The 27,224-nt window shown below is 39.1% G+C and overlaps 2 protein-coding genes across 3 annotated transcripts in view; one reads left to right on the forward strand and one right to left on the reverse strand.

Moving 5' to 3' along the window:
• The window catches only part of lhpp (phospholysine phosphohistidine inorganic pyrophosphate phosphatase), a 142,956-nt gene extending 141,414 nt beyond the window's left edge, over positions 1-1,542 (reverse strand). The window contains exon 1 of the mRNA XM_080205286.1: positions 1,379-1,542. Coding sequence (XP_080061412.1) covers positions 1,379-1,527 — 149 coding nt within the window. The 5' untranslated portion in view covers positions 1,528-1,542. The remainder of the gene's footprint in view (positions 1-1,378) is intronic.
• A 5,084-nt stretch (positions 1,543-6,626) lies between these two features.
• On the forward strand, positions 6,627-14,053 carry LOC145354207 (NK1 transcription factor-related protein 2-like). Of its 2 annotated transcripts, none has more exons than XM_080205288.1 (2): positions 6,627-6,870; positions 12,078-14,053. In XM_080205288.1, exons 1-2 carry the CDS (start codon positions 6,627-6,629, stop codon positions 12,689-12,691), a joined length of 858 nt encoding a protein of 285 aa, XP_080061414.1. In that variant the 3' UTR covers positions 12,692-14,053. The 2 variants fall into 2 exon arrangements, 1 of the variants encoding a protein (XP_080061414.1); XR_013888826.1 differs by lacking the exon at positions 6,627-6,870 and adding an exon at positions 9,021-10,149 and having other exon boundaries at positions 12,078-12,190.
• The last annotated feature ends 13,171 nt before the right edge of the window (positions 14,054-27,224 follow it).

Raw genomic sequence — 27,224 nt, forward strand, 5'->3', positions numbered from 1 at the left:
TAAAGTTAGAGAATGGGTAAGCAGTGTATTTTGTCCCACTGTATTAGATGGGGCAGGATTTTTAGGGTTAATGGCTCTGCTTTACCCCGCCATTTATTTGCATGTTCCCTCTATAAAACTTGCGGCTTTGATTCTACCCTTGGGGGATATTGAGTATAGAGTTTAGATGTTTCCATTAGTAGGAGAGACTAGGATCAGAGGACATAACCTCAGAGTAAAGGGACAACCCTTTATAACTGAGATGAGGAATTTCTTCAGCCAGAGGGTAGTAAATCTATTGAATTAATTGCCACAGAAGGTGGGAGGAGGCCAGGTCATTGAGTGTATTTAAACAAAAATAGATAGGTTCTTGATTAGTAAAGGGATCTAAGATTATGGGGGAAAAGCAGGTGAATGGGGTTGAAAAACTTATCTACCATGATTGAATGGCAAGGCAGATTCAATAAGCCGAAAAACCTAATTTTACTCCCATATCTTATGGTCTTATGATTTTATGGAATAGAAACAGCACAGAATTGATATGTATTGAGAACAGTCTTCAACTAATGTTACTACTTTAGCAAAGATGTTTGACAAAAAAAAAGTAAGTCTCACAGAAACAGATTTGTAATTTACAGCTTTGGTGATAGAATCCTGAAAAATTAATTATATTCAATTGTACAATCTTAAAAAAAAAGAAATAATGGTATTGCATTGACTGGGGCAGGGGTTGGGGTGATGGTGGAAAGGAAAGAGGTTTTCTCTGGCTGACCTAATCCTATCTTAACCCACTGTCCAGGACCAACTGTCTAACAGGCCGGATCTGGATGCGCAACTTCCCCCCTTCTATCAGCGTTTAGGTCACATAAAAGTAGTTTTCTGAAACTCAGTGAATTGTAGCTGTCTTGTTGGGATTTGACCAGACTAGTTTTTTTTAAACTTTGGAATTGTTGTTTTAGTTTCAACCACCATAAAGTTGTGAAAGTTTCCAATGAGAAGCGGATAACACTTTGTGTTCAGGTGATTTTACATAAGCACTCCCATCTCAATATACACTAAAAGTGGCGACATTTAAGGAAATCTCTCGGAATGTAGCAAATGCATTGATTTCACAGAAGTGCAGTTAAGAAATGCATTTGCAGCAGAAGGAAGGTTGTACTACACTTGTCAGACCCAATATTTATGGTTCACTAATAAACCACTAAAGAGGTGGAGGCAGCTTACCATCCCTAGAGGGTTAGCAGTATATCCAATATCCTCCCAAGACTAATGTTTGATCATTGTTTATGTGACAAAGAACCAAAGCCGTGTCACCTAACATCTGTCACGGGGTGCCGAGGAGATGTTCTCCTCCCCCGCTGAGCCAACAGACCTTCTAATGCACCACCCCAGCACTCACCTTTTCACTGCTTCCGTTGAGCCGGTGATGGGAATCCCTCCTCCTTCCCCACTGTCATACAGAACCCCGCTGATATCTAACAGCACCCCTCTGACTCTGCCTGCAGGCTTACACCATTCGGCCATCATGGAAATTAGAGCACGCTGCATTTCGGGAGACGTAGTTCTGTTGAATGCTGCTAGTTAGTCAAGTAACGAGGAAGTGGACTACATTTGCCAGTGCCCCGTGCGTTAGAGCGACCTCCCAAAGCCCCGGACAATAATTGGTGCACAACCTTAACTCTGCTGAATGTCCAATCCTTACACGGCTCCGTGGCGTTGGGTTGTGTAATATTAGACAGGAATGTACACCGTGTGCTGTGGGGCATAATATCACAGAAATATCTTCTGCGTGCGATTGCAAAACTTAGCAAGAAATTACACACCACTTTTCATATTCAATTGGGCGTGGAGAACTCAGACTGCTGCTGTATGAACATTGAGCCATTCACACGCTTGTATCATTGGTCCCGTTTAAAGGTTACATTGTTGCTACACGATGCCTTGAGAATGATCAAACATTTTACGCAAACACTGAATGAAACATTTATAAACATTATATGATTGTAACATTTGAATCAATGAAATGACCATACAATACACTATTTATTATATCCCTTTGGCAAACATACAGAAAATAAGTACCTATATCAGCCATTCAAGCGGTACTGGGCATTTGTATTATAAAGAAATATGTGAATTATATACCATCAGTTATGATAAAGAAAGTAGTAGACCAGCTATAGATTACACAACGGTCTGTCAAGATAGATGGGAACAGACTTTAATTAATGTCCACCTGAATGCGTAATTAATCACCCTTTATGGTAATTACCAAGATAACTCTTCTAACCCATCTATAGAGTAACTAACGATTTTTCTCTGGGATCGGCAAACTATTCTGCAGCGATTAAGTTGTAGGATATGACCTATTCTCTCTGGACTATCTCTATACTGTTTTGTACCTTCTCTATGTCCGAACAATTTCTTCCAAAATCTGAATATTATTTCCGACAGTGGTTTGCGTGCTGCTGGTATGCAATGGTTCTCTCTTCTCGCAAGATAGTATCTGTGCTGTAAAACTCATTAACTAGAATAAGAGATTGAGAAAGTTATTTAAAACAACATTGCTAATAGTGTAATATCTCAGCTGTCGACTTTGATAGTGAACATTGTCTTGGACAGTCTTATCAGCAGAGGACACCCGCTGTGAATATTGATTCCAGCGTGTTTCAAGCCATCAGCTGCCATCAGGACAGGTCAGGTCTGAATCCCACCTGGCGTCAAAGCAATTTAAAGACAGCACTCACATTGAATTCTAATCCTTTGCCCTGGCAGAGCCACTTAAAACTGCCAAAAGGCAGGACATTTCACAATAAGTCTGTGGAAAATAACTTTAAAAATTAACCATTTCAGGACTTTAGTCCATTCCAAAGATGTGCGAGTTAGGTCGATTGGCCATGCTAAATTGCCCCCTTGGTGTCAGGGGGATTAGCAGAGTAAATACGTGGGGTTATGGGGATAGGGCCTGGGTGGGATTGTTGATGGTGCAAACTCAATGAGCCAAATGGCCTCTTTCTGGACTATAGGGATTTTATGATTTAATGATCATTGCAACCCGCTAAAAGTAAATTCGTCAGTAACAAAAAAAGTCTATGATATAACGGGACAGTAGAGAAATGATTTTATTAAATGTTTGATATTACCTCAGTGGCTCTTAGGCGGGGCTCACTAAGACAACATTATCTCTTGAGGAAAGCCTACTACATTCATTTAGTGACTTTTAAGGGGCATTTTGACAAATACATGAGTCGGATGGGAATAGAGGGATACGGTCCCCGGAAAGGTAGGGGGTTTAAGTTCAGTCGGGCAGCATGGTCGGTGCAGAGTTGGAGGGCCGAAATGCCTGTTCCTGTGCTGTAATTTTCTTTGTTTTTTATTCTCCAAGATTACATTGACTTTTAGTTTCTGGTCTTCAGTGAATCCATTTTGCAGAATCACAATATCCACATGAAAAGCAATTTCTCATTAACATATAGGGTAACTTTTTCATATGATTGCATTTCCGAATGGGATTTGCAATTAAAACTACCAACAAATATCCTCGCGTTATGTAAAATGCAGCCGTTTGTTCGTGAGGCGGTATTTCCCTCCTCTGTTTGTCAAGGTGGGCAATGCTTGTTGAGGTTGGATCAGACATCAACATTCAAGAAGTGGTGAGTGGAATGGTGCCAATAGAATGGTCGTAATTGTACACACAGAACTCGAAATAAACTGACCAACACTAACTACATGGGGAACACAGTTTCCGATAATGACATATGGTCACATCTGTCCTCCATAATAATGAAATACCTCGACTTTAAGTAGCCATCATTGCACAGGTGGATAAAGGCAAAATACAGCGGATGCTGGAATCTGAAACAAAACTAGAAAATCCTGTGGAGAGAGAACAGAGCCAACTTTTCAAGTCAGGATGACCCTTCACAGGTGGGCATCTTAGCGCAAAATGTAAAAGGACAGATATAAACAATAAGAAGTCTCACACCAGAATAAAGTCCAACAGGTTTATTTGGAATCACGAGCTTTCGGAGCAGCGCTGTTCCTTCATCAGGTGAGTGCATCAGATATAAAGGTAGGGAAGTATGTTATTGTTGATGATATTTCCCAGGTAGGTGGGCAGCAGAAGATCTTAGCAAACTAGTTATACCAACCTACAGAATGAAACAATCTTGCCTACAGCACCGTTATTGAGTTGTAAGTTTTTTTTTGGATCAATTCATCGTCCAATTTGACCAACATGAAATAACACCTCATTATTGTCTTCGTGTCCTGGATATGTCCTGATGTGCGACTTACTAACGTATGTTCCATGAAAAACAGCGCCTGCCTTGTTGCTACGGAGCACCAACTAAACGGACCCTAGATCTTGGTAACTGACCAGGACAAGTCTGAGAAGTCAAGGCACATCGGGTGCAAGAACATCCGCAATCCTGATCCTAGTCACATCTCATGAAAAACGTGCTGAAATGTTGCTGCAAGATTATTTCTATGTAAATGTCTCGAAAGCAACATTTGAAAAATGTGGATCTGAACGTTACTTGGTGGTAATGATGCCAGGCGCCAGGAATACTTACTGATTTGACAGCCCGATATCAGATGTGGGATAGTTTAACGCCTGTTCCTCCTAGATTTAACAGCGCGGTAAGAATGGTCGCTTGATGTACATTCAGCTTAACGCAACATATTAAACAAACCAGTCACAAGCAAACTATTTTAAGGTAAAAGCAAAATACTGCGGATGCTGGAGTTTGAAAGAAGAACAGAAAATGCTGGAAAATCTCAGCAGGTCTGGCAACATCTGTGGGGAGAGAATAGAGTCAAAGTTTGGAGTCTAGATGACCCGTCGCTCTCAGCGCCAAAGGTCATCCAGACTCGAAACATTGGCTCTATTCTCTCCCCACAGATGCTGCCAGACCTGCTGAGATTTTCCAGCATTTTCTGTTTTTATTTTAAGGTACAGTTTGCATCGCAAGGAATGTGGAGAAATTAGTGAAAGTGGAGTTGAGGTTTAGTTTGAGCTTGATTTGCATTGCCAGCTGGGAGCAGGATGGCTATAACATTGAAATGTGACATATCCTCCAGCTCTTTGCATCCCCACCCGCCTGGGAACGCCTCCAGAGGTATTATCAGATGCAAATACATTGATCTGCATAATGATTTTTAAAAGATCCATGTAATTAGAGCGGACAATGGGGTGTAATTGCAGTGCCGGATGAACGGGTAAAAGTGCAACATGAATTGTTCCGCTGATTTGCAAGAAGTCCCAGATGGGCTGCATCCAGTTGGTATCAGGACGTGTCAGTTGCACGTTTCAAACGCTATCCACAACAGGTTATTTCAAAGTACATCCACTTCATTTCAATAACAACGAAATAAAAGCGATCAAACCAGGGGACGCACCATTAAAATAAAACTCTCACTGGGATGGCTTTGAAAATGTCCTCCAAAGGTGGAGCGAAGGACAGATGCATAGCTTTTGAAATTGTGCCAGTCATGGGCCAAATGTTAACAGCTCAGTGGGCAGGAAAATAGGTACACCTTTCAGGGAGAGCGATTATTTCAATTTTTGTTAATCCCGTTACAACTTCAGAGTGTGAACGTGCTGTGTGGACAATCTGATCTTACCAGAAGGGAAGTCTTTACAAAGTAACCGGAGCCTCTCAGTACCTAAGCACTAACTTTTTTCACAAAAGTATTTGTTCGATGTCTAAATACGAAGTAGGGTACAGGATAGAAATGCCCTCACTGTAGATTTGTACACCTCTACAGTATACAGCGCAAGATGAAATGGGTCAGAGATTGAAAAACAATCAACAACAGTCTAGTGAAAGAATTGAATGAGGTTATTTGACATGCATTCTCCAACTCTGATACAAAATTGAAATTTCAGATGGAAATAATTAAGCGCTAATCTCATAGGAAGATTGCGCGCGTGTTACTTCAACTTGCACATTCTGTTGGAGCTAAAGGGGGAACTTATGAAAGAATGTTGCCTCCTGGATGTCCATTCAAACATGTTGATAGAATTAACATAAAACATTACAGCTGTAAGGAAGCATTTGGTGTTAAATGGTTCTTCATTGCCCGCAACCGTTAACTGAAATTAAGTCTTCAGGGACAAAAGAAGCCTTTGTTTTCTGTATATTGTGATGTCAAGAGCGATCCTTTTGATGTTGAGTTAAACTATTGTTGTAATCACACGTGGCGAAGCTGTCCATGCAGATCCGAAAGCCTCTGTAGTGTTAATAGCTGATGTGCTGCTGGGCTCTGTACCACGTGCGCTGTTATTATTAGTCTTTGTCACCATCTCCAGACGTCCAACAGACCAGCTTCAAACTAGAAAAGGACTCCCACATTACAAGCGCCGTGCCAGAGGTTACACCTTCATCTAGAGGCACCCGGCAACTTGTTTTAGAAGCGGCAAAAGTGGCGAGCAGAGCTGGTATCCATCCATCATCGATTGATGCTTGCAAAACTAGAGCATTAGCTCATCGTTTTAGTGGCAGGTGTGAGTCGCGTTATCTGTTGTAACTCCAAAGTCAATTCTTGTGTGCACCCCCGCACCGCTTGCGACAGAATCGCTGACTTGTCTGATTTGAGGATCAAAACTCCAGCCGCTGGACAGTGTCTTAAAGGGGAAGAGGGCGATGTTCGAGTGCCCGGACAGTGGGGAAGAGATGCCCCCCACTCACAAGATTTCCTTCTCCATCATAGACATACTCGACCCCCAAAAATTCACAGGCAAGTCCCAGGCGTTTGAGCTGCGGCGCAATGGGCCGAATGAGAGCAGTGATGTACCCCTGCTCAGTAGTGAAGAGCAGAGTTGGAAAGAGACAGGGGAACAGCAACTAAGTGCTGAAAAGAACAGCAACCAAACCGCCATCGATTCTGGTGAGTAGTAACACACGCTCTGATCTTCACTCAGCGTTACGGTGTTTCAATAATAACTCATTGCATTAACTGTGTCTACATCACATTGCTCTTTCACTGGGCCTCTTACAGGCTTTTATTTCTATAAAGACGTTGCTTGTTATTGTCCACGTCAAGTTACTATTTTGACTTTCACATGAGAACCTTGCGAAGTGAATAACTAGACCTTCATTTTCCAACCTGTGCTTTCAAACCAGTCCGGATGATATGAAATTGACGAGAAGTTGGTTGCAGAAAGAACGTTACAGCTATATGGGAATAGGGGAGAATTGATTTACTTGTATTCTGGGTACAAGAGAGTGTGCACTAGTATTCTGGGTACAGGAGAGGGCCTACTTGTATTCCGGGTACAGGAGACACTTGATTTACATGTATTCTGGGTACAAGCAAGTGTCTCCTTGTATTCTGGTACAGGAGGGCTTTTTATTTGTATTCTGATCGCAGAAGAGAATTAGCTTACTACTATTCCTGGTACAGAAGAGTGTTTACCTGTATTCTGGATATAGGAGAGTGTTTATTTGTTGTATTCTGAGTACAGTAGAATGTTTACCTGTATTCTGGATATAGGAGTGTTTATTTATTGTATTCTGGGTGGAGTGTTTACCTGTATTCTGGATATAGGACAGTGTTTAGTTATTGTATTCTGAGTACAGCAGAGCGTTTACCTGTATTCTGGATAGAGGAAAGTGTTTATTTATTTGCATTCTGGGTACAGTAGAGTGTTTAGTTGTACTATGGATATAGGAGGGCGTTTATTTATTGTATTCTGGGTACAGCAGAGTGTTTATCTGTATTCTGGATATAGGAGAGTGTTTATTGTATTCTGGGTACAGTCGAGTGTTTAATTATATTCTGGATATAGGAGAGTGTTTATTTGTATATGTAACTCAATGCTTCTTATTTACTTCCCAGGACTCGATAAAGTGTAGGAACTGAACTGAGTTAGTGTACGAGACAGATAAGTAACATTTTGGCTCAGTTCGGTTTTCAAATGAAGAGACTTGGGTTAAGACTATACAAAATACATCTGCTTTCCGACATATACACAATCACGACTCCTCTAGAATGGATGTGTTGGAACAACTATTTTGTTTCATTTAAGATAATTTCACCACGTCATCCCACATTTAGTCCATTTCAATTTACTATTCCGCTTCTGTTCTTTATCACGAAATCCACCGAAATCATAAACATAACACACACTCCGTGTTATATCTTGAAAAACAATTACAGTTGTTCAATAACAGCTCTTTGCTAGGTGTGATTGGCACTGGGAGAGAGCCTGGGTAATTGTTTAAATCGTCCCATAGAGGATGCCGCTGCTCAAATGATCGATATCCTATTACTGACTTGTGCATATCTCCTTCCAACAGCTTGCAGGTACAGCAGTGAAAACTCGAGTCTGAAGCAGATCGAAGGTCCAAATATTTTTCGATTAAAACTTACCTTTAATAGATGGCATTATCGATCTGTTAAAATCTGGAACTCTAATTGCACATCGTGCTGCTGCCGATTTGGACACTTTTTTCGTGTATCCTGTCATAATGCTCCCCCAATCTGCCTTTCAGTCTTTCTTAGCTTCCTCCCAATCAGGATGCGATCAGTGCATTTTTTGACCATCTCTCCCTGACATTCCCCGCAACACAACAAAAAGTCATGTAGCCACGATTTGTTGGAAATTACATTAGACCGGATGAAACACCTTGCAGCGACCAAAAGGTTAAAAACTAGTGCTGTGCCTTAAGGGAGAGGTTGGGAGCAGGGCAACATGCACGCCAAAAACGATGCTGAAGTATTGCTCTGCACTTAAAGCACTCGGCTTTAGAGCACGATTTTTACACTGGTCAAATAACTGGAGCAACACCACCCGCAGAATTTCACCATTTCTGACCCTAGGTCTGTAATGATAGCCCGCTGGGCATCACCCTCATCCAGGCCGCCTGCTCAAGGTGGGCAGTTTTTTGGACGAATTTCACAAACTGAACCACTCGTACCTGACGGACAGTTAATTAATAACGAGACAGTCCTTATCATTGGCCAATCCTAAACGTTGCCGGAAGAGGGTCATTACAGCTGACTCTGTAATTTCTAATCGCCATCAAGTTGTTAAAAACAACTTTGAAACATTGTGGAAGAACGTACGGGACAATGCCATAGAGTCGGCACAAGAAATACAGAGCAACCCATCTATGTTTTTATACCGTGTCATTGCCATTTTGTAGCATGCTGTGTTTTGTAGGATTTCGTTGTTACAATCCCTAATATACTGCGCTACAATCAATGCGAGTGGGTCAGAATTTCCACTGAGCCACGGTGGGCCCGAGGCTACTAGTTTCGAAGATCGAAATGGAGAGGGAAAACATAGTTAAGATGAAGCGACCAATGCCTGAGTGGGTTGATGGCTGGGAGGTGGGTGGATCATTAATTTAAAATGGACAGAAATTGGTTTAAAACAGGGATCTATGCAAACGTGGAGTGAAACAGCGAAGGAGAAAATAATGAAAATCAGCGCTAAGAAAATATAGGCAAGGGTTGGATTGAATGGGAGAACCAGAAACAATTATGGTACTTTTCTGAGGCTTCCTATCTAGATCAAATGTAACCAAGGTTGATTCTGCATTAGAAAATCCTAAATACACTCGATCATGTGTATTAAACAAGGACCTTTACAGGAGGGACATTGTGCAGCGAATAATGAAATTAGAACTCATTTAGTGTCTTGTTAGTTTGGTGATATAAACTGATTGTACACAACTCCGACAGGTACAAAGTAGCTAAACTTTATATAAAATGTATTGCTGCAAGAGAGATAATGAAGGAACGGAGGCTTCGGTTGGACTGTGTTTGAATTTTCCAGCAGTATTTAGGTTGGGTAATGTATTTATTAGATCACAGTTCTTAGCGTATTGTGTAAGTCTCCCTTTTCATAATAATTAACGTGAACTATCAGAATCACTGGATAACTTTGGCTTTATATGTTCCTGTGTTTCTTACCCATTTAGCTTTTTTTTGGATTATTTTGAACTCACCTTTTGCCTCTTCCTCTCTGGAGCATACCTGTTCTCTCATTTGCCCCTCCTGGTTTCTACAATTGCTTCAACTAATGTTTTGGATCACCATTTTCTCTTTCTTCCTTATGGGATTCCTGGCTGTGATGTGGTGTGCCCAAACAGAGCTTTATCAGAGAACATTACAAAGAGGTTGCAAGGTGACCAAGGCTTGGGAGCTGAATATTCACGGGTATTTATTATTTCAGAAGGATAAGCAGCAAGGAAAAAGAGGCAGGATAATGCTGTTAATAAAGGATGAGATCAGTACAGGAGTGAGAAATGATCTTGGCATAGAAGATCAAGATAAATAATCAGTTTAGTTGGAGATCAGAAACAGCAAAAAAGTAGTTTATAAACCCCCATTTTAGCATTGACTATAAAAATCAATAAATAATAGGGACCTGCAAGAAAGGTACAACAGTAATCATGTGTGATTTTAATCTTCATATGTTGAAATTAGAAATTGTAGCATTGAGGATGAGTTCATAGAGCCATTAATTACAGTTTCTAAGAACAACATACTGTGGAACCAACCATGAAAGAGTCTGTTCTTATACCTGATGATGTGTAATGAGATAGAATTAATCTATAATCTCATAGCAAAGGAATCTCTAGAGAAGAGTGATCATAACATGATGAATACTGCATTCAGTTTGGAGACAATAAACATAGGCTCGAAACTATAGTCTTAAACTTAAATAAAGGCCATTACAAAGGTATGAAGACAGTATTGAATAAAGTGAACAGGGAACACAAGTAGAAAGATAAGGCAATAGATAAGCAGTGGCAGATGTTAAAGATGTATTTCATAACTCTGAACAAAATACTTTTAATTGAGAAACAAATATTCTACAAGAAAGATGAACCATCCCTGACTAATGAAGGATGGTAAGATGACATCAAATTTAAAGAAAAGGCATACAATGTTGCATAACCTAGTGGCAGGTCTGAAGATTGGAAGCATTTTAAAAACCAACAAAGGATGACAAAAAAGAAAATGTGAAAATAAACTAGCAAGCCATAAAAGGAACACAGACAAGATGACCGACTACAATTTGTATTTTAAAAAAGGCAGTAGCTAGACTAAACATTGGTTCCTTAGAAGATGAGACTGTAGAATAAATAATGGGAAACAAGGAAATAACAGAGACTTTGAACAAATATTTAGTATCTGTTTTCACAATAGAAGACATTAACAGCATCCCAATTAAAGGCAATTAAGGGGCAAAAAGGAGGGAGGAACGTGAAACAATCACCATCACTGTAGAAAAATTAATACAAAAGCAAAATACTACAGATGCTGGAAATCTGAAAACACAAAATGCTAGAAATTCTCATCAGGTCAGGCAGAATCTATGAAGAGAAATAAAGTTAATGCTTCAGGTCAATGACCTTTCACACATAACTCTTCACACTTGATGTCTGATCCGATGAGCATTTTCTGTTCTCATGTACGAGAGAAAAAGGACCAGGCAAACTAATGGGACTATAGAGTGTCAAGTCCCCTGGACCTGATACATCTTAAAATTACTGGCTACAGAAATAATGGATGCATTGATCATAATCTTCCAAAATTCCAGACCTATACTCCCTGGAATTTAGAATTGAATCATATAAGATTCTGAGGATGCTTTTCAGGGCAATTGCTGAAAAGATGCTTCCCTTCATTGGGGAATCTAGAACAAGTGGTCATAGTTTGGAATAAGGGGTCATCCATTTAAAACAGAGATTAGGAGGGATTTTTTCTCAGAGTGTGGTTAGACTTTGGAATTCTCTCTCCAGCAATGCACAATAGTGAAGGCTGGATCACTAAACATACTCAAAGTTGAATCAGACTATTTTTTGATTGGTGAAAGATTATGGGAAACAGGCAGGAAAGTAGAGTTGAAGTGACGGACAGCTCAGTCATGATCTCATTGCATGACCAAACAGACTTGAGGAATCAAAGTGCTCCTATTTATTTTCCTATGTTCCTATCTTGAGAATAGCAATTACCTCAATAATAAGTGGATGCATAATTCTTTAAAAATCAGCAGAGAAAAAGGGGATTAAAGGTAGTAGTATTATTATGCATTTCGTATCTTATCAGCTGATATAATTTTACATGCTTGCTTGCAGATGGAAGTGATTGGGAGCAAGACACGGTTTCCAATGCTAATACAACAAAAACATCTGTAGGACCTCATGGAAACTTTCAACCATTTAAAGAGGATAAAATTCCTGAATTAGACAAAGATCACACTGCCTGTACTGAATTGGAGGGCAGGTCAGAACACACTGCACCCAGACAAAAACGCCGTCGAGCTGAGCCAGGCTGTGCTAAACCAAGACGAGCTAGAACTGCCTTCACATATGAGCAACTAGTGGCCCTGGAGAATAAATTCCGCTCAACTCGTTACCTGTCGGTTTGTGAGCGTCTCAACTTAGCCCTGGCTCTCAGCCTTACAGAGACACAGGTTAAAATCTGGTTTCAAAACAGACGCACCAAGTGGAAAAAACAGAACCCTGGGGCAGACAGCACAATGCAGCCTGGATCTACGAGTCTATCTCGGGTCAGTCCAAGTCCTCCTGGACCAAGTGTACTCAACTTCCCAACTTTTCAGACATATGCTGCGGGGAATGTCATTTGCCAGACAGCAACTCCAGTCCCTTTAATATCATCTACAGCAGGGCTGATGTCTCCATTCCTGAGTTCTGCTTACCTGACACCATTTTATGCTCCACACTTGTGAAAACTTGCAAATAACTAACACTGATGTGGGCCAAACTGACAACCAACTTTTCCTTGAGCTGCCATTTTTGTACATGTTGTGGTGCTTCTTCTAAAAGATTCAGTGGCAATGTAAACGGCAACATCACCACACCTAAGGGAGCAAGGAACTCCAATGGTAGTTGTCTTCAGTTCAGAACCTGTCTTCAACAGTCAATCTAATTCAATGCTTTACATTGACAAGTTCTGAAAGTTTCAGGCAAGGTATTAGACAAATACTGCTGCTCTCCCTCAAAGGCAGAATGAACAAAACTGTCGGGGGTCGGATCCACTCAGAAGACACAAAATTCATGGAACAATGTTCTATGATTATGAAACTAGGAGCCCAGTTACACCTTTGTGTTTATAGGTAACAAAAAGAGAATGATATTCTGTTCCTTGAAGTATTTAAACTCCAACTTTATGGACATGTTGCTATCATCCATATTAAATTATTTCAACCCCTTGGGACTAATGTTAACAGCAGAAATTATAAGAATCCATGGTAGTCTGTTCTGTTTCTTAAGTTGAATGAAGATGCATGTTGCAAATTACATCAATTAAGTAACAACGTGGATGGGATCGATAAATTTCACCCCAAGACACATAATGTGCTTTGGAGATAACATTTTACAAATTTAAAGCAGGAAAATAAACCTATCTGAAGTTACCTAAATGTGTTCCAGCTCATCTAGACATTGTTAAGGTTATACCATAGTATTTCATGGTGCATAAATGGACTTTAATTCACCAATAAAATAAACTTTGATTAAATTATTCCATAGTCTTCCTTCTTTCAAGAGGCTAACTTTGGTCAACTATTAAAATTCACTGAAGAATGATTAGGTATTCGTCTGTGTTCAAAGGAACCTGGCTTTGATGATCAAAACACTTCCTGTAGCAACAAAGTTAAAGGAGTTCTAACAGCAAACTCAATAATTTTCATAAAATAATTTGATTTTTTCTGTTAGGGCTTTTAGTGCAAATTAGTTTCAGTTTGCCCAATGAAATATTAAGAAAGTGGGTTATTGCAATATTTAAATGGTTACTACTTGTTGTCCATGGAAAGAAGCAACTCATTTTCATGTGTTTTTCTCTTGGTCAGCATTATAGTGTAACATATTGTATTTTTCTGAAGGTTTGCTTTAAGCTATTTCTCTCCATGATTACAATAACTTTGGACAATGTACTTAGATATTTAATGCACCACTTAATTTAAAAAATGAATTGTGATTTAGAAACCATTTACAAACATATTGAAAGCTTATTCATCCATGGAGGTCTTCTGAATCCAATAACACAAACATTCAGATTTTAGCTGATCAAAAATTAATCACAAATAATTGGGTTAGATTAAAAAGAACATGTAATAATAATAATGTAATAATGACATTAAGAACACCATGAAACAAGGCACTACGATCTATCCATTATAAACAGAAGTATGGAATTATTGTCTGGAGGTTAGCACAAATATTTGCAAAATTCCTGTGAGTTATGGGCATTTGGGTAAACAGTCATTTTCAATCCCTATCTCTTTTTGCTAACTCCATTATTTCTTTTCCCCTTCAATTAAATATTTATTCAAACTGACACTATAATCCAGATAAGATTGGTGATATACCACCAGAGATAATGGTAAAATGCCAGGTCATGAACTTTGTAATATTATCCCATGCATTTGTTTAAATATTTGATTCTTTAGTGAGGTTTCAATGTTATTTTCAATTTCATAGCATTAAATTTCACATGCTTTGCAAATGCACATGGTTCATGTTTATGTATTTACTGTAAGTTATTCAGATGAAAGAAGAATATACAATAATAAAGTTTAGGGAAAAAAGGCACTTTGAGTCCACTGCTATATCTTTATTGGCTTAAAATATCCAGAAAAATAATCTGTGAACCAATTAATAAAAACCTAGTGGATGTGCATCATCAACACAATGTTAAGGTCAATGTTTAGGTTCAATAAAATGTGAAAATGAAGAGAAGTTGAAACAGTTTTTATGTAATCCAATTTTTTTGGAAGAGTATAGTTTTGTGTAATCATATTTCCACACAAAATAATGTAAAAACTAGAATTTGAAAGCTACAACAATTTTAACATAATACAACAAGAGTCCATACTCAACCACATCAAAGTACTGTGTCTGATATTTTCCACAGCAGTGGAAATTATTACCTACCATAAAAAAAATTGTAGAAAAGTGCTAACATTACAAAACTTTCCTCACACAAGAAGCATCCATTGTTCAGCAAGATTTGACCAAAGGGGAGGTGGCAAGTGGCTGATACACCATTTTAAAAAAGCCTTCTTGCCATTCCCCTCTCCTGCCACCCAAACCATGTCTGCCCAGTTGGTGAAAGTCTATCTACTGTATTTACATAAATTGTGGGTGTGACCAGACAAACTTTCTCATTACTTTGATACTTGTATTTTTTTCAATCAGGCTTACTTGAACAACATACTATGGCACCAGTAGCCATCAAGCACCTCTATTTAGCACATACATTTTCCAATTTAATGTTGTGTATTTCTTAAGTTTTGCTCTTAAACACCACTAGTGTGAAAGGAATACTATGACACATTATTCAATAATCATTAATTGCAAAATAAAAAGACTGTGTTTGTGTAACTTATTTTACTTAAAGCACAGATCAACATTTAAACAGAAGCAACATTTAAATAAATCCCACACTATATGCTGTAACATATTAGATTTGCTTCGGTGCAAAATTGGAATATTTTGTTCTTGAAATGAATTTTGCAGGGTGCCATTTTCTAAGCTTAGTAGTTACAGATAAGTTAAAAGTCTTGCATCTAGCATAGACTTGTAGTGGATGGGAAAATTGTCCATCACAATTGCAAAATGCCTATCACATTTGCTTGACCAAATATTATTCATTAAATAGAAAGAAATCTTGGAACAATGGCGATTGACTCAATATTACTGAACAAGAAAGAAAGCAGGTGCAAAAGATGCTAAAAAGGAACAAATAATTTGAATTTATGTAGAAACTTTCATAGGAAAACATGGCAACCAATTTGTGCAGACCAACATGAGAATTAGAAGCAGAAGTAGGAAATTCAGCCCTTCGAGCCTGCTCCACCATTCAATCAGATCATGGCTGATTTCTCTCTGGCTTCAAATCCACCACACTGCCTGTTCCCTCTATTCCTTTAAACCGTTTTTTAAAATCAGAAATATATCTATTTCCTTCTTGAAACCATTTAACGTTTCAGACTCCACTGTGCTATGGGGCAGCGAGTTTCCCAAATTCACCACCCTCTGCAAGAAGTAGTTCCTCTTCATCTTAAGTTTTAAATCTACCACTTCTCAATCTATACATGTGACATTGTCTAGATTGCCCTACAAGGGGAAACATTTGGTCTACATTTACCTTATCAATTATTATTATTTTATATACATCGATCAGATCTCCACTCCTCCTTCTAAACTCCAGCGACTATAAATCCAAACTATTTAATCTATCTTCATACGTCAACCCTTTCATCCCTGAACAGCCTCCAATGCTGCCAAACCCTTCCTCAAATAAGGAGACCAAAACTGGACACACTACTCCAGATGTAGTCTAACCAACACCCTATACAATTGCAACAACACTTCTCTATTTTTATACTCCAGTCCTTTTGCAATAAATGCTAACATTCCATTTGCCTTTTTTTATTACATGCTATATCTGCATAGCGACTTAGAACATAAGGGCTAGAAGCAGGAGTAGGCCATCTGGCTCCTCAAGCCTGTTTCACCATTCAATAAGATTATGGCTGATCTTTTCATGGATTCAGTTCCATTTACCCACCCACTTACCGTAACCCTTAATTCCTTTACAGTTCAAAAATGTATCTATCCTTGCCTTAAAGACATCCAGTGAAATAGCCTCCACTGCTTCACTGGGTAGGGAATTTCACAGATTCACAATCCTTTGGGTGAAGAAGTTCCTCCTCAATTTTGTCCTAAATGTGCTCTCCCTTATTTTGAGGTCATGCCCCCTTAGTTCTAGTTTCACCTGCCAGTGGAAACAACTATTCCCTTTATAATTTTCTATGTTTCTATAAGATCCCTCCTCATTCTTCAGAATTCCAATGAGTGTAGTCCCAATTTACTTAGTCTCTCCTCATAAGCCAACCCTCTCAACTCTGGAATCAACCTCATGAATCTCCTCTGCAACCCCTCCAGTGTCAGTGTATCCTTTATCAAGTAAGGAGACAAAAATTGTACATAATACACCAGGTGTGGCCTCACTAGCACCTTACAGAGCTGCACCATAACCTCCCTGCTTTTAAACTCCATCCCTCTAGCAATGAAGGACAAAATGCCATTTGCTTTCTTAATTACTTGCTGCACCTGCAAACCAACACTTTGCAATTCGTGCACAAGGACACCCAGCTCCCTCTGCACAGCAGCATGCTACAATTTTTTACCATTTAAATGATAGTCCATTCTGCTGTTATTTCTACCAAAATGGATGACCTCACATTTACCTACACTGTACTCCATCTGACAGACCCCTGCCCATTCACTTAAACTATCTATATCCCTTTGCAGACTTTTTGTGTCTTCTGCACACTTTGCCATACCACGCATCTTAGTAACATCTGTGACCTTTAACACACTACACTTGGTCCCCAACCTTTTGTGATTCATGAACAAAGAACCCAGACCCATGTGCCCAAATGCATTTTGAATCTACTTTCCATTTAGATAATAATTTGCCTATTTTTTGACCAAAATGCATAACCTCACATTTATCCACATTAAACTCCATCTGCTAAACTTTGGCCGATTCTCCTAGCCTATCTATATCTGTCTATAAAATATTTATCTCCTCTTTATTGCCTGTTTTCCCAACTATTTTAGTATCATCTGCAAATTCTGCTATGTTACACTCTGTCCCTGCTTGTGAATTATTTATATAGATTATAAACAGTTGCAGTCTGAAGACCACCCCCGCGGCACCCTGCTAGTTATATTTCACCAACCAGAGAACAACTCTTTTATTCCGACCCTCTGATCAAAGTCCCAAGTGAAGTACAGGATTAGTGAACAGTCAATCTGTTATTGATGGTCACTTTTATCACTTTTTATTCTTATTTTGATTTTTTCACTTCTGATATCTCGTCTTGTCTTCCAAACTGGTGCTTTAAAAATACAACTGGATTTCTAAATAGGCAAACAATAAATGTTGTGCTTAGTTGCAGAATTCTGAACAGAATTTGAATCCAATATTGGATGGGAAAAATGATGAATTCCGGGAGTTGCAGTCTATAAGATTGATGTGCTTAAAGTGATAATCTTAGAATAGTCAGCTGTAACCCAATAAAATCGCTATATGAATAGCAAATGGGTGCATTTCGATAACATGTTGTAATTCATGCAATGGTCCAAATATTTTTTTCACAATTCAGTATTTCCCAACACTATCAAACAGTAGTAAAATGAACCGATATGTACTCTTTAGTTTCACAAGTAATACCTAACCTACTAACTAGGTCCTGCTTGGTGAAGTCAAGGGTCTTTGGACCATTATTGTAAAATGATGGCAGTTACAACAGGATTTATACCTTCACTGAATTAATGTTTTAAGGAAAATAAAAGAGCGAGTCTTCTGCTATTCTGCTCACTCTATTTTCGCTTGCACACAGTTCTTTTGATTCTGCTTTACTGTGCTCTATTCTCCTTGCATTATCAGTGATAGATTTCAATTATGTGGCCTTGCCTTCAACTGCTCTCTCATTAAAATCCTCCACCTTGCCACATGTCTCTCCACCTTCAAAAGCTTTTTAAACACCTTTTAAAATTATTTTATAGGATGTATGTGGCAGTGGTTAGGCCGATATTTGTTGCCCAACCTTAATTGCCCTCAAGAAGATGTGAGCCACCTTCATGAACTAGCAGTCCACGTGGTGTAGGTACATCTGCAGTACTGTTAGGGAGGGAATTCCAAGATTTTGATCTTGGTGAAAGAACAGCAATATTGTCCCTAGTCAGGATGATATGTGGCTTAGAGGCAAACTTGCAGGTGGTGATGTTCCCATTAGTTTGCTGCCCTTGTCTTTTTAGGGATAGGGGTTCCAAGATTGGAAGGTGCCACCAAAGGATCCTTGGTAGGTTTCTGCAATACATAGAGTGGTAGAGGAAGTAAAAAAGTAAGGTGGAAAATGGGATGCCAATCAAACAGGTTACTTTGTCCTAAATGGTGTTGAGATTCTTGAGAGTTGTTGGAACTGCACTTATCCAGGCAAGTGGAGAGTATGCCATCACAGGCTTGACTTCTGCCTTATATAGATGGTAGGTAGGCTATGGGGAATCAGTGGGTGAGTTACTCATCACAGAATTCCCAGCCTCTGACCTGCTCTTGCAGCTAGAATATTTATATGGCTAGTCTTGGATGTCAATGATGGGGATTCAGCAATGGTAATACAATTTAATTTTATGGGGAAATAATTACATCCTCTCTTGTTGGAAATGTTCATTGCCTGGCACTTCTGTGGGCACAAATGTTTCTTGCCACTTATTCAGTCCAAGTCTGAATGTTGTCTAAGCCTTGCTGCATATGGACACGGACTCCTTCACTATCCAATGAGTTCCAAATGATACTGAACACTGTGAAATCATTAGCAAATACCCCACTCCTGACCTTATGATGAAGGGAAGGTCATTGATGAAGCAGCTGAGAAGATTGGGCCTGGGGTACAATACTCAGAAACTCGGGCTGAGATGACTGGCCTCCAGAAATCACAGTCTTCTTCATTTGTGCTGGTATGACTCCAACCAGTGGAGAGTTTTCCTTCTGATTCCCATTAATTTCAATTTTGTTAGGACGCCTTGATGCCACAATCAGATAAATGTTTCCCTGATGTTGAGGGCAGTCCATGTTTTGGCCAAGGCTGTAATGCGTTCAGGAGCCTAGTAATCCTAACAGAACAAAACTAAACATCAGTGAGCAGGTTATTGCTGTGTAAATACCATTTGATAGCATTGTCAATTACACCTTCCATCATTTTGCTGATGGTCAAGAGTAGGCAGATGGGAGAGTGGATGGCAGGATTCAACATGTCCTGTCTTTCTGTGGATAGGACATCCCTGGCCAATTTTCCACACTGTCTGGTAGATGCCAGCATTGTAGCTGCTCTGGAACTGCTTGGCTAAATGTGTGATTAGTTCGAGAGCACAAATACTTAGTACTACAGCCGAGATGTTGTCAGGGCCCATAACCTTTGCTGTATGAATCCAGCGCCTTAATCCTATTCCTCTTGCTGCTTTGTATAAGTCACTCCTTTTTCTTTTCATCAATCATTTCCACAGTAAAGATGCTCAAGAGAAAAATTGTAAGTATGTTTATTCTACCTTTGTTATTTTTCTTAGCATAAATTTTCTTCCAAAAATGATGCAGAATCTGATTCCCAGCAGTAGGGGGTGGGGGGGTGGGGCGCAGGGCCCAAGCTCACACTAGAGGGCGCAATCATGCATTCACTGTCAGATCTGTCACCTCCTCCCTTGGAATATAAGAACACAAGAAATAGGAGCAGGAGTAGGCCATCTAGCCCTTCGAGCCTGCCCCGCCATTCAATAAGATCATGGCTGATCTGTCGCGGCTCAGTTCCACTTTCCCGCCCTCTCCCCATAACCCTTAATCCCCTCTCTTATCAAAAACCCATCAACCCGCGTCTTAAAAATATTTAGCGAGGCAGCCTCCACCACTTCAACGGGCAGAGAATTCTAGAGATTCACCACCCTTTGAGTGAAGAAGTTCCTCCTCAACTCCGTTCTAAACCGCACCCCCCTTTATCTTGAGGCTGTGCCCCCTAGTCCTACTGTCTTTTTTGAGCGGGAAGAGTCTCTCCACCTCTATCCTATCCATCCCATTCATCATCTTATACGTCTCAATGAGATCTCCCCTCATTCTTCTAAACTCTAACGAGTACAAGCCTAGTTTATTCAGCCTCTCCTCATAGCTCAACCCCCTCAACTCCGGTATCAGCCTAGTAAACCTCCTCTGCACTCCCTCCAAGGCCAAAATATCTTTGCGCAGGTGCGGCGCCCAAAACTGCACACAGTACTCCAGCTGCGGCCTCACCAATGCCCTATACAGCTGCAGCAAGACCGCCCTACTTTTATATTCAATCCCCCTCGCTATGAAGGCCAGCATCCCATTCGCCTTCCTGACCACCTGCTGCACCTGCAAGCTGGGTTTTTGCGACTCATGCACAAGGACCTCGAGGTCCCTCTGCACCGTCGCCTGCTGCAGTTTTTCGCCACGTAAGTAATACTCCTTCCTACCATTATTCCTACCAAAGTGGACCACCTCACACTTGCCAACATTAAATTCCATTTGCCAGTTCCTGGCCCATTCGCCCAGCCTATCTAGATCCTTCTGCAGACTCTCCACACCCTCCGCGCAATTTGCCGTTCCCCCAATCTTGGTGTCATCAGCAAATTTCGACACCCTACACTCGGTTCCCTCCTCCAGATCATCTATATAAATGGTAAAAAGCTGAGGCCCCTGCGCCGACCCCTGGGGCACTCCACTAGTCACCATCCGCCAATCCGAATAGCACCCGTTGACCCCCACTCTCTGCCTCCTATTTGACAACCAATCCTCTATCCACGCTAACACCCTACCCCCAACTCCATGTCCCTCGACCTTCTGCAATAACCTCTTGTGAGGTACTTTGTCAAACGCCTTCTGAAAATCCAGAAAGACCACATCCACCGGCTCTCCTTTATCCACCACCCTAGACACATCCTCATAGAACTCCAGTAAATTTGTCAGACACGACTTCCCTTTAATGAAACCGTGCTGCGTCTGCTCTATCAAGCAATTCCCTTCAAGATGCCTCGCAATTTCCTCCTTAATGACGGATTCTAACATTTTACTTACCACAGACGTTAAACTAACCGGCCTATAATTCCCCGCCTTTTGCCTGGCACCCTTCTTAAACAACGGCGTAACATTAGCCATTTTCCAATCTTCCGGCACTTCCCGTGAATCCAGCGACGTCTGGAAAATAACCACCAAGGCATCCACTATCAGACCTGTTTTCCAGTGCTTCTAATGTTAAAATGCTGTCATCTTCTACTCCTATCCCTTCTATTATGTGCTTCCTGGCTCAGAACAGGAGCACACCAAATATCACAGGTGTGCCAGGACTGGACTCATGACTAGACAGGAGCAATGGCATGAGAGATTAGACAGTACTCTTACAAACTGAAACCATAGACAAAATATTGACAGAACTGTCTACAATAGAAATATTACAACTCTAGAGAACAATTAAAAATTCACCATTATTTAAAAACTTGCTTGTTACTTTGGAAAGTAAACTACAAAGCTTAATCAACATTGACACTAACATATGTGCTCTCCAAACATGTGAAAATGTCCATGTTTATGTCATTAAAATACATGTTATTTATGGTGAATTCTTAGAGAATCAAACAAGAGTTAGAGGGGAGCAGAACCTGGTTCAGGAGAGAATGGAGATGGGGATGTTTTGGCTCAGTCTTAGTTTATGCAGAATAGGACTGGCACAAACATTATTGGAGAAATGAAACTTCCAGCACAATTTAAACAGTTTATTCTGAACCTTGGTAAAATAAATAAGAAATGAATTAATGCTGGTAATGTAATTAAATTAGTGCCCAGTACAATCATCACCTGAACACTAGTTTTTTCTTCATATAATGAATAAGAAACAGTGGAATATACCTAATGGTTAATGTAAACACTGGTGTCTCATTATCACAAAGTACACATCTTTCTGTACGCTGATTCCGGCTTTTTTAATCAATCTCCTTAAAACTTCTGATCCTAGTTTAGTTGCAGGAAGTAAATCATCCAGGAATAATTAATAGCCTAATGGACTGCAATGCAAAACTAACTGGCTGTACTTTAAGAAAATACTGTTTGGTGTGAAATTATACAGAAGGCTGACCAATATATTGACATGGATTGCTACTAGGATCAGTCATTAAATAACAGCAATTCTTGGAAAATTTACTGCATAGTGTTATGCTTCTCTGCGTATCAAGTCTTGAAATAAATATACCTAAATAATAGAAACTCCAGTAATACTAAAAAGTCAATATTTGTGATGATAGCAACATTGATAAAGGGAATATTTATAATAGAAATAAATATATATTTACCTCAGATAAGTTTAATAAAATGGTGCAAGTAAATATCTCTTTGCCAGATGAACAATACAATACACGTATGTGATTACTTAAAATCAGCAGCAATGCTACTGGACCCACTGTTCTTGAACTCGACAGTCAGTGGGGATTTCAATCTGACAGGGAGAGCTAAGATAATTTTACATTTGTTTTTATTCTAGAATATGACAAATATTTTAATGACAAAGTTGTTAGACATCATGGATTTTGAAAGTGGAATCTATGAGAACATAAGAAATAGGAGCAGGAGTAGGCCATCTAGCCCTTCGAGCCTGCCCCGCCATTCAATAAGATCATGGCTGATCTGAAGTGGCTCAGTTCCATTTTCCCGCTTTCTCCCCATAACCCTTAATCCCCCTGCCTACCAAAAACCTATCTACCCGCGTCTTAAATATATTTAGTGAGGTAGCCTCCACCACTTCAACGGGCAGAGAATTCCAGAGATTCACCACCCTTTGAGTGAAGAAGTTTCTCCTCAACTCTGTTCTAAACTGCACCCCCCCCCCTCCTTATCTTGAGGCTGAGGGTTTCCCAAGAATATATCCTTGTACATGGCATCGGCTTTATATATTTTTCTGATTCATTACATACTAACACATTAATTCTGACACTGTATTCTAATAAATATTTCACTGTACAGTAGCAATGATTTCCTATGTTTAATTTCCTTTTAAAGTTAAGAAATTTAATCTTCAGGAGCCTGTCAATGTTTGCAGGCATGCCTGGTTGTAAATCAACTTCTACAGGGGGACCAAAACATCATTAATGAAACACAAGTGGAAAATAACAAATATTAAAAAACTTTAAATTCCTAAGAGTTACTGTATCAAAATATCATCCAGTTGTAATGGATAATTTAACATGAATAGTTGTACAATACAATATTATTTACTCTTTACTGCCTGAAGTTCTATTAATGAATGACTATCCAGTGACTGCAATGCTTACGTTTTGCTGACTTAAACTAACAAAAATAGCCCTGCAACATATTAAGTAATGTATAATACCAGTGTATTTATATAAATATATACTTATACATATGCAAGAGTGAAAATGAAAAGTATTATGTCTTATGTGTAAGAAAAATCATTTTTTGCAATTAACAAATGTGCAGTTTCAAAAGACTTATGATACTCAAGAACTATTGGTAGTGGTTGCGCAGAAGTAGTTTTGTAACAGAAGTATTTAAAACTGAGATTAAGTGGAATATAATGATTAATTGTAAGAAATGAATTTTACTCTGAAGTGGATCGTTAATGACAATTTAATAAACATTGTTTAATGTTCTATTTAACAGTTCTTCAATTTTATTATTTTTAACAAGGCCAAATCAAAATTCAGCCTTAGTTGCTAAGAAAAAGAATAGATTTCACTTCATAGAATCATAGATTCCCTACAATGCAGGAAGAGGCCACTCGGCCCATTGAATTTGCACTGACCACAGGCCCTATTCCAGTAAACCCTCAAGTTTACCCTGCTAATCCCCCTGACACTAGGGTTAATTTAGCATGGCCAATCAGCCTAACCCTCACATCTTTGGACCATGGGAGGAAACTATAGGACCCTGAGGAAATCCACACAGACACAGGGAGAGAACATGCAAACTCCACACAGACAGTGAACCCAGGATCCTGGCACTGTGAGGCAGCAGTGCTAACCACTATGCCACCATGTCACCCACTTCTCACCTTCAATTCCATTAAATATAATATCCTACTTTTTTTGTTAACTGTTTTAACCATCTGATCTCCTAACTGCCTGGCAAAGCTTTCAGATGAGACATTGTTCCTCCTTGTTTAACTTGGAGGAGGCACTGATTGTTAGATATACCTCTTTCTCCATTTGCAAACACAAGTCATTATATTGTTGTTGCTTTTATTATCAGTCTTGCTCCAAATAAACACAATTCAACATGGAACAGCTATTTCTTTGTTTCAGTGATTAAATCGCTTGCCTTCCATATGAAAGTATTTAGCAGTCTGGCTGAGCTTTTTAAAAATCCAACTCAAATAACTGATTTTGGGTAATATGATTGGACTTTCAACACTATTTATTTGGTTAATTGTTGAATGATCATCGCTCTAGAATTACATTTGTACTATTGATTGTATTATTATTTAATATTAAATAACTAAACCCTAAACTACTTAAGCTTACTAATATTGCAAAGCCAATGTTTTGCTATAGTTTCTAGATTAAAGTGTATAAACAAATATGTAATATTACTACATAATTAAAATCAGGTGGGCAACAATGTTGACAATTTCAACTGACTGGGATATGTGACAAATGGTGGAATCAGCAGAACTTTTAAAGAAAGAAAACATCTATTAATGGCTATGTTTGAAGGCTGCAAGGCTTAAAGATAAAGTTGTTACTGCGGCCTGTCAGTGAATTGACTTGTGATACCTGTTTGTTTTTAAAGTGCCTCATTAACATTGTCATTTGATAAATACCATTAAAGATATATTGAATTGACGGAAAGACTTTTGCAGCTATTTCTTTGATGTCACAATGTATGAAATTTAAGTGTTCTGACAAAGGTGAAAAAGGAATTAGCAAGTATCTGCTCATTATAGTAAATACATAAAGTGCTGGATTGGAACTTGAGATATTTTATTACTAGTTACTCGAATCTCGCGTAGTTCAAGGTGAGGCCATATTTGGACAAAACATACTGCACTGAAGTGTATAAAAAGAGTGACAAAGAGAGTTTCATTACTGAAAACTTTTAAGTGATGTGGAGAAGCTCACAATTTAGAACTTGAGGGTAAGAATATTGAAAGGGAATGTTAAGCTTTTATAATACTGAAATGCCACAGTTCTGTATGTAGTTCTAAGAATTTCAATTCAGAAAATATGTTACAACTTTTAAAAATGCATAATGCAAATTCATTGCAACAATAATAGGAATGAAAAAATATGAGCTTATAAATTACCACTGGTGATATTATAATATTTCATCTATTTCTTTGAATTTCTGAATGATCTAATTGAAAATAAATATGATCAATAGTGCCATGATTTGCTACGGCACCCACTTCAACTTCAGTAAGCAACCTATCACATTCAGAGTTAGTAGTTAGACCTAAGCTATGGTACACTACATCATAAAAGACTCAGATTTAATTTCATAAGAGGTAAGGCCAGTGACACATTCTGCTTACTGAACAAATGTTGTTTATATACACAAAACCAAACTATGAGTGCAAAGACAGATATATGCCAGATCCCCTAGGATGTGAGTGTCCATTCACATGCAATAATCTTCTGTCTTTTAGATATGTCATTCGTACATTTCTATAGTAATAACCTTCATTATTCATGCAGCGCCACCATCACTAATTTCAAAGTATACTGATAATGTGTGGAGGTAATGCTACAAATACAGTCAATACTTTGGGGATGATCTAACGAAAAGAATTCTAAGTGGCGAGTGAGCGTGAAAATGGGAGAATTTCAGGTACTTTTTTTTGGAGAGACAACAAACGAAATATTCTGACACTTAGGACAAAAATGATGCAGAATCTGATTCCCAGCAGTAGGGGCAGGGGGCAGGGCCCAAGCTTAACTAGAGGGTGCAATCATCCATTCACTGTCAGATCTGTCACCTCCTTCCCTAAATTCTGACACACCCCCCAACTTCCAATCGTTCTGTTTGAGTTTATCCTACTTTCCAAAACATTATTTGAACTCATAGAAGCATAGAATTTATAGATTAGAAGTAGGTATTGCTCCTGTACTGTCTCTCTGAAAAAGCTACCTAACAACCACATAGTTCCATTCCTCTGCTCTTGTACGATTTTTTCTTTTTTCCAAATTTATCAACTCTCTTTTTAAAATCTGTTATGAATTCAGGTTTTAACATGGAATCCAGCAGGAATTTCCAAATCCAAACATCCACCTGCTTAAAAAAAACTGAGTATCTTTATTGTCCGCTCATCAGCTCATACTTGCAAGATTAATCACAAAAGTATTGCCTTTTACTGTCAGCAGGATTTTACAGTGTTCAAGTCACCCTCACAATTACACTTTACCTCTTTGTCTGGGAATGCAGAAGAGCCTGAGCTTAACTCTATTCCCTGCTAAACATCAATGTCATCATTCAATAGATTGATCAATATTGCAGTCCTTGATTCTCCTTCGAAAATCGAATACTTTGCTGCTATAGTGTGATTCATTTTATTTATTGACTGGGAACTGATGGAACTCCTCAAAACATAACCAAGTCTCAAGGTTGTGGGTGTGATTTATAGTACATTCCTCATGTTAGGGGCTCTATTTCTTTAATTATTGGACCAATTCAAAGAA

The sequence above is a fragment of the Carcharhinus amblyrhynchos genome, chromosome 17 (assembly GCF_965287045.1).
Source record: "Carcharhinus amblyrhynchos chromosome 17, sCarAmb.v2.hapA, whole genome shotgun sequence".
In the NCBI taxonomy this organism is placed as follows: domain Eukaryota; kingdom Metazoa; phylum Chordata; class Chondrichthyes; order Carcharhiniformes; family Carcharhinidae; genus Carcharhinus; species Carcharhinus amblyrhynchos.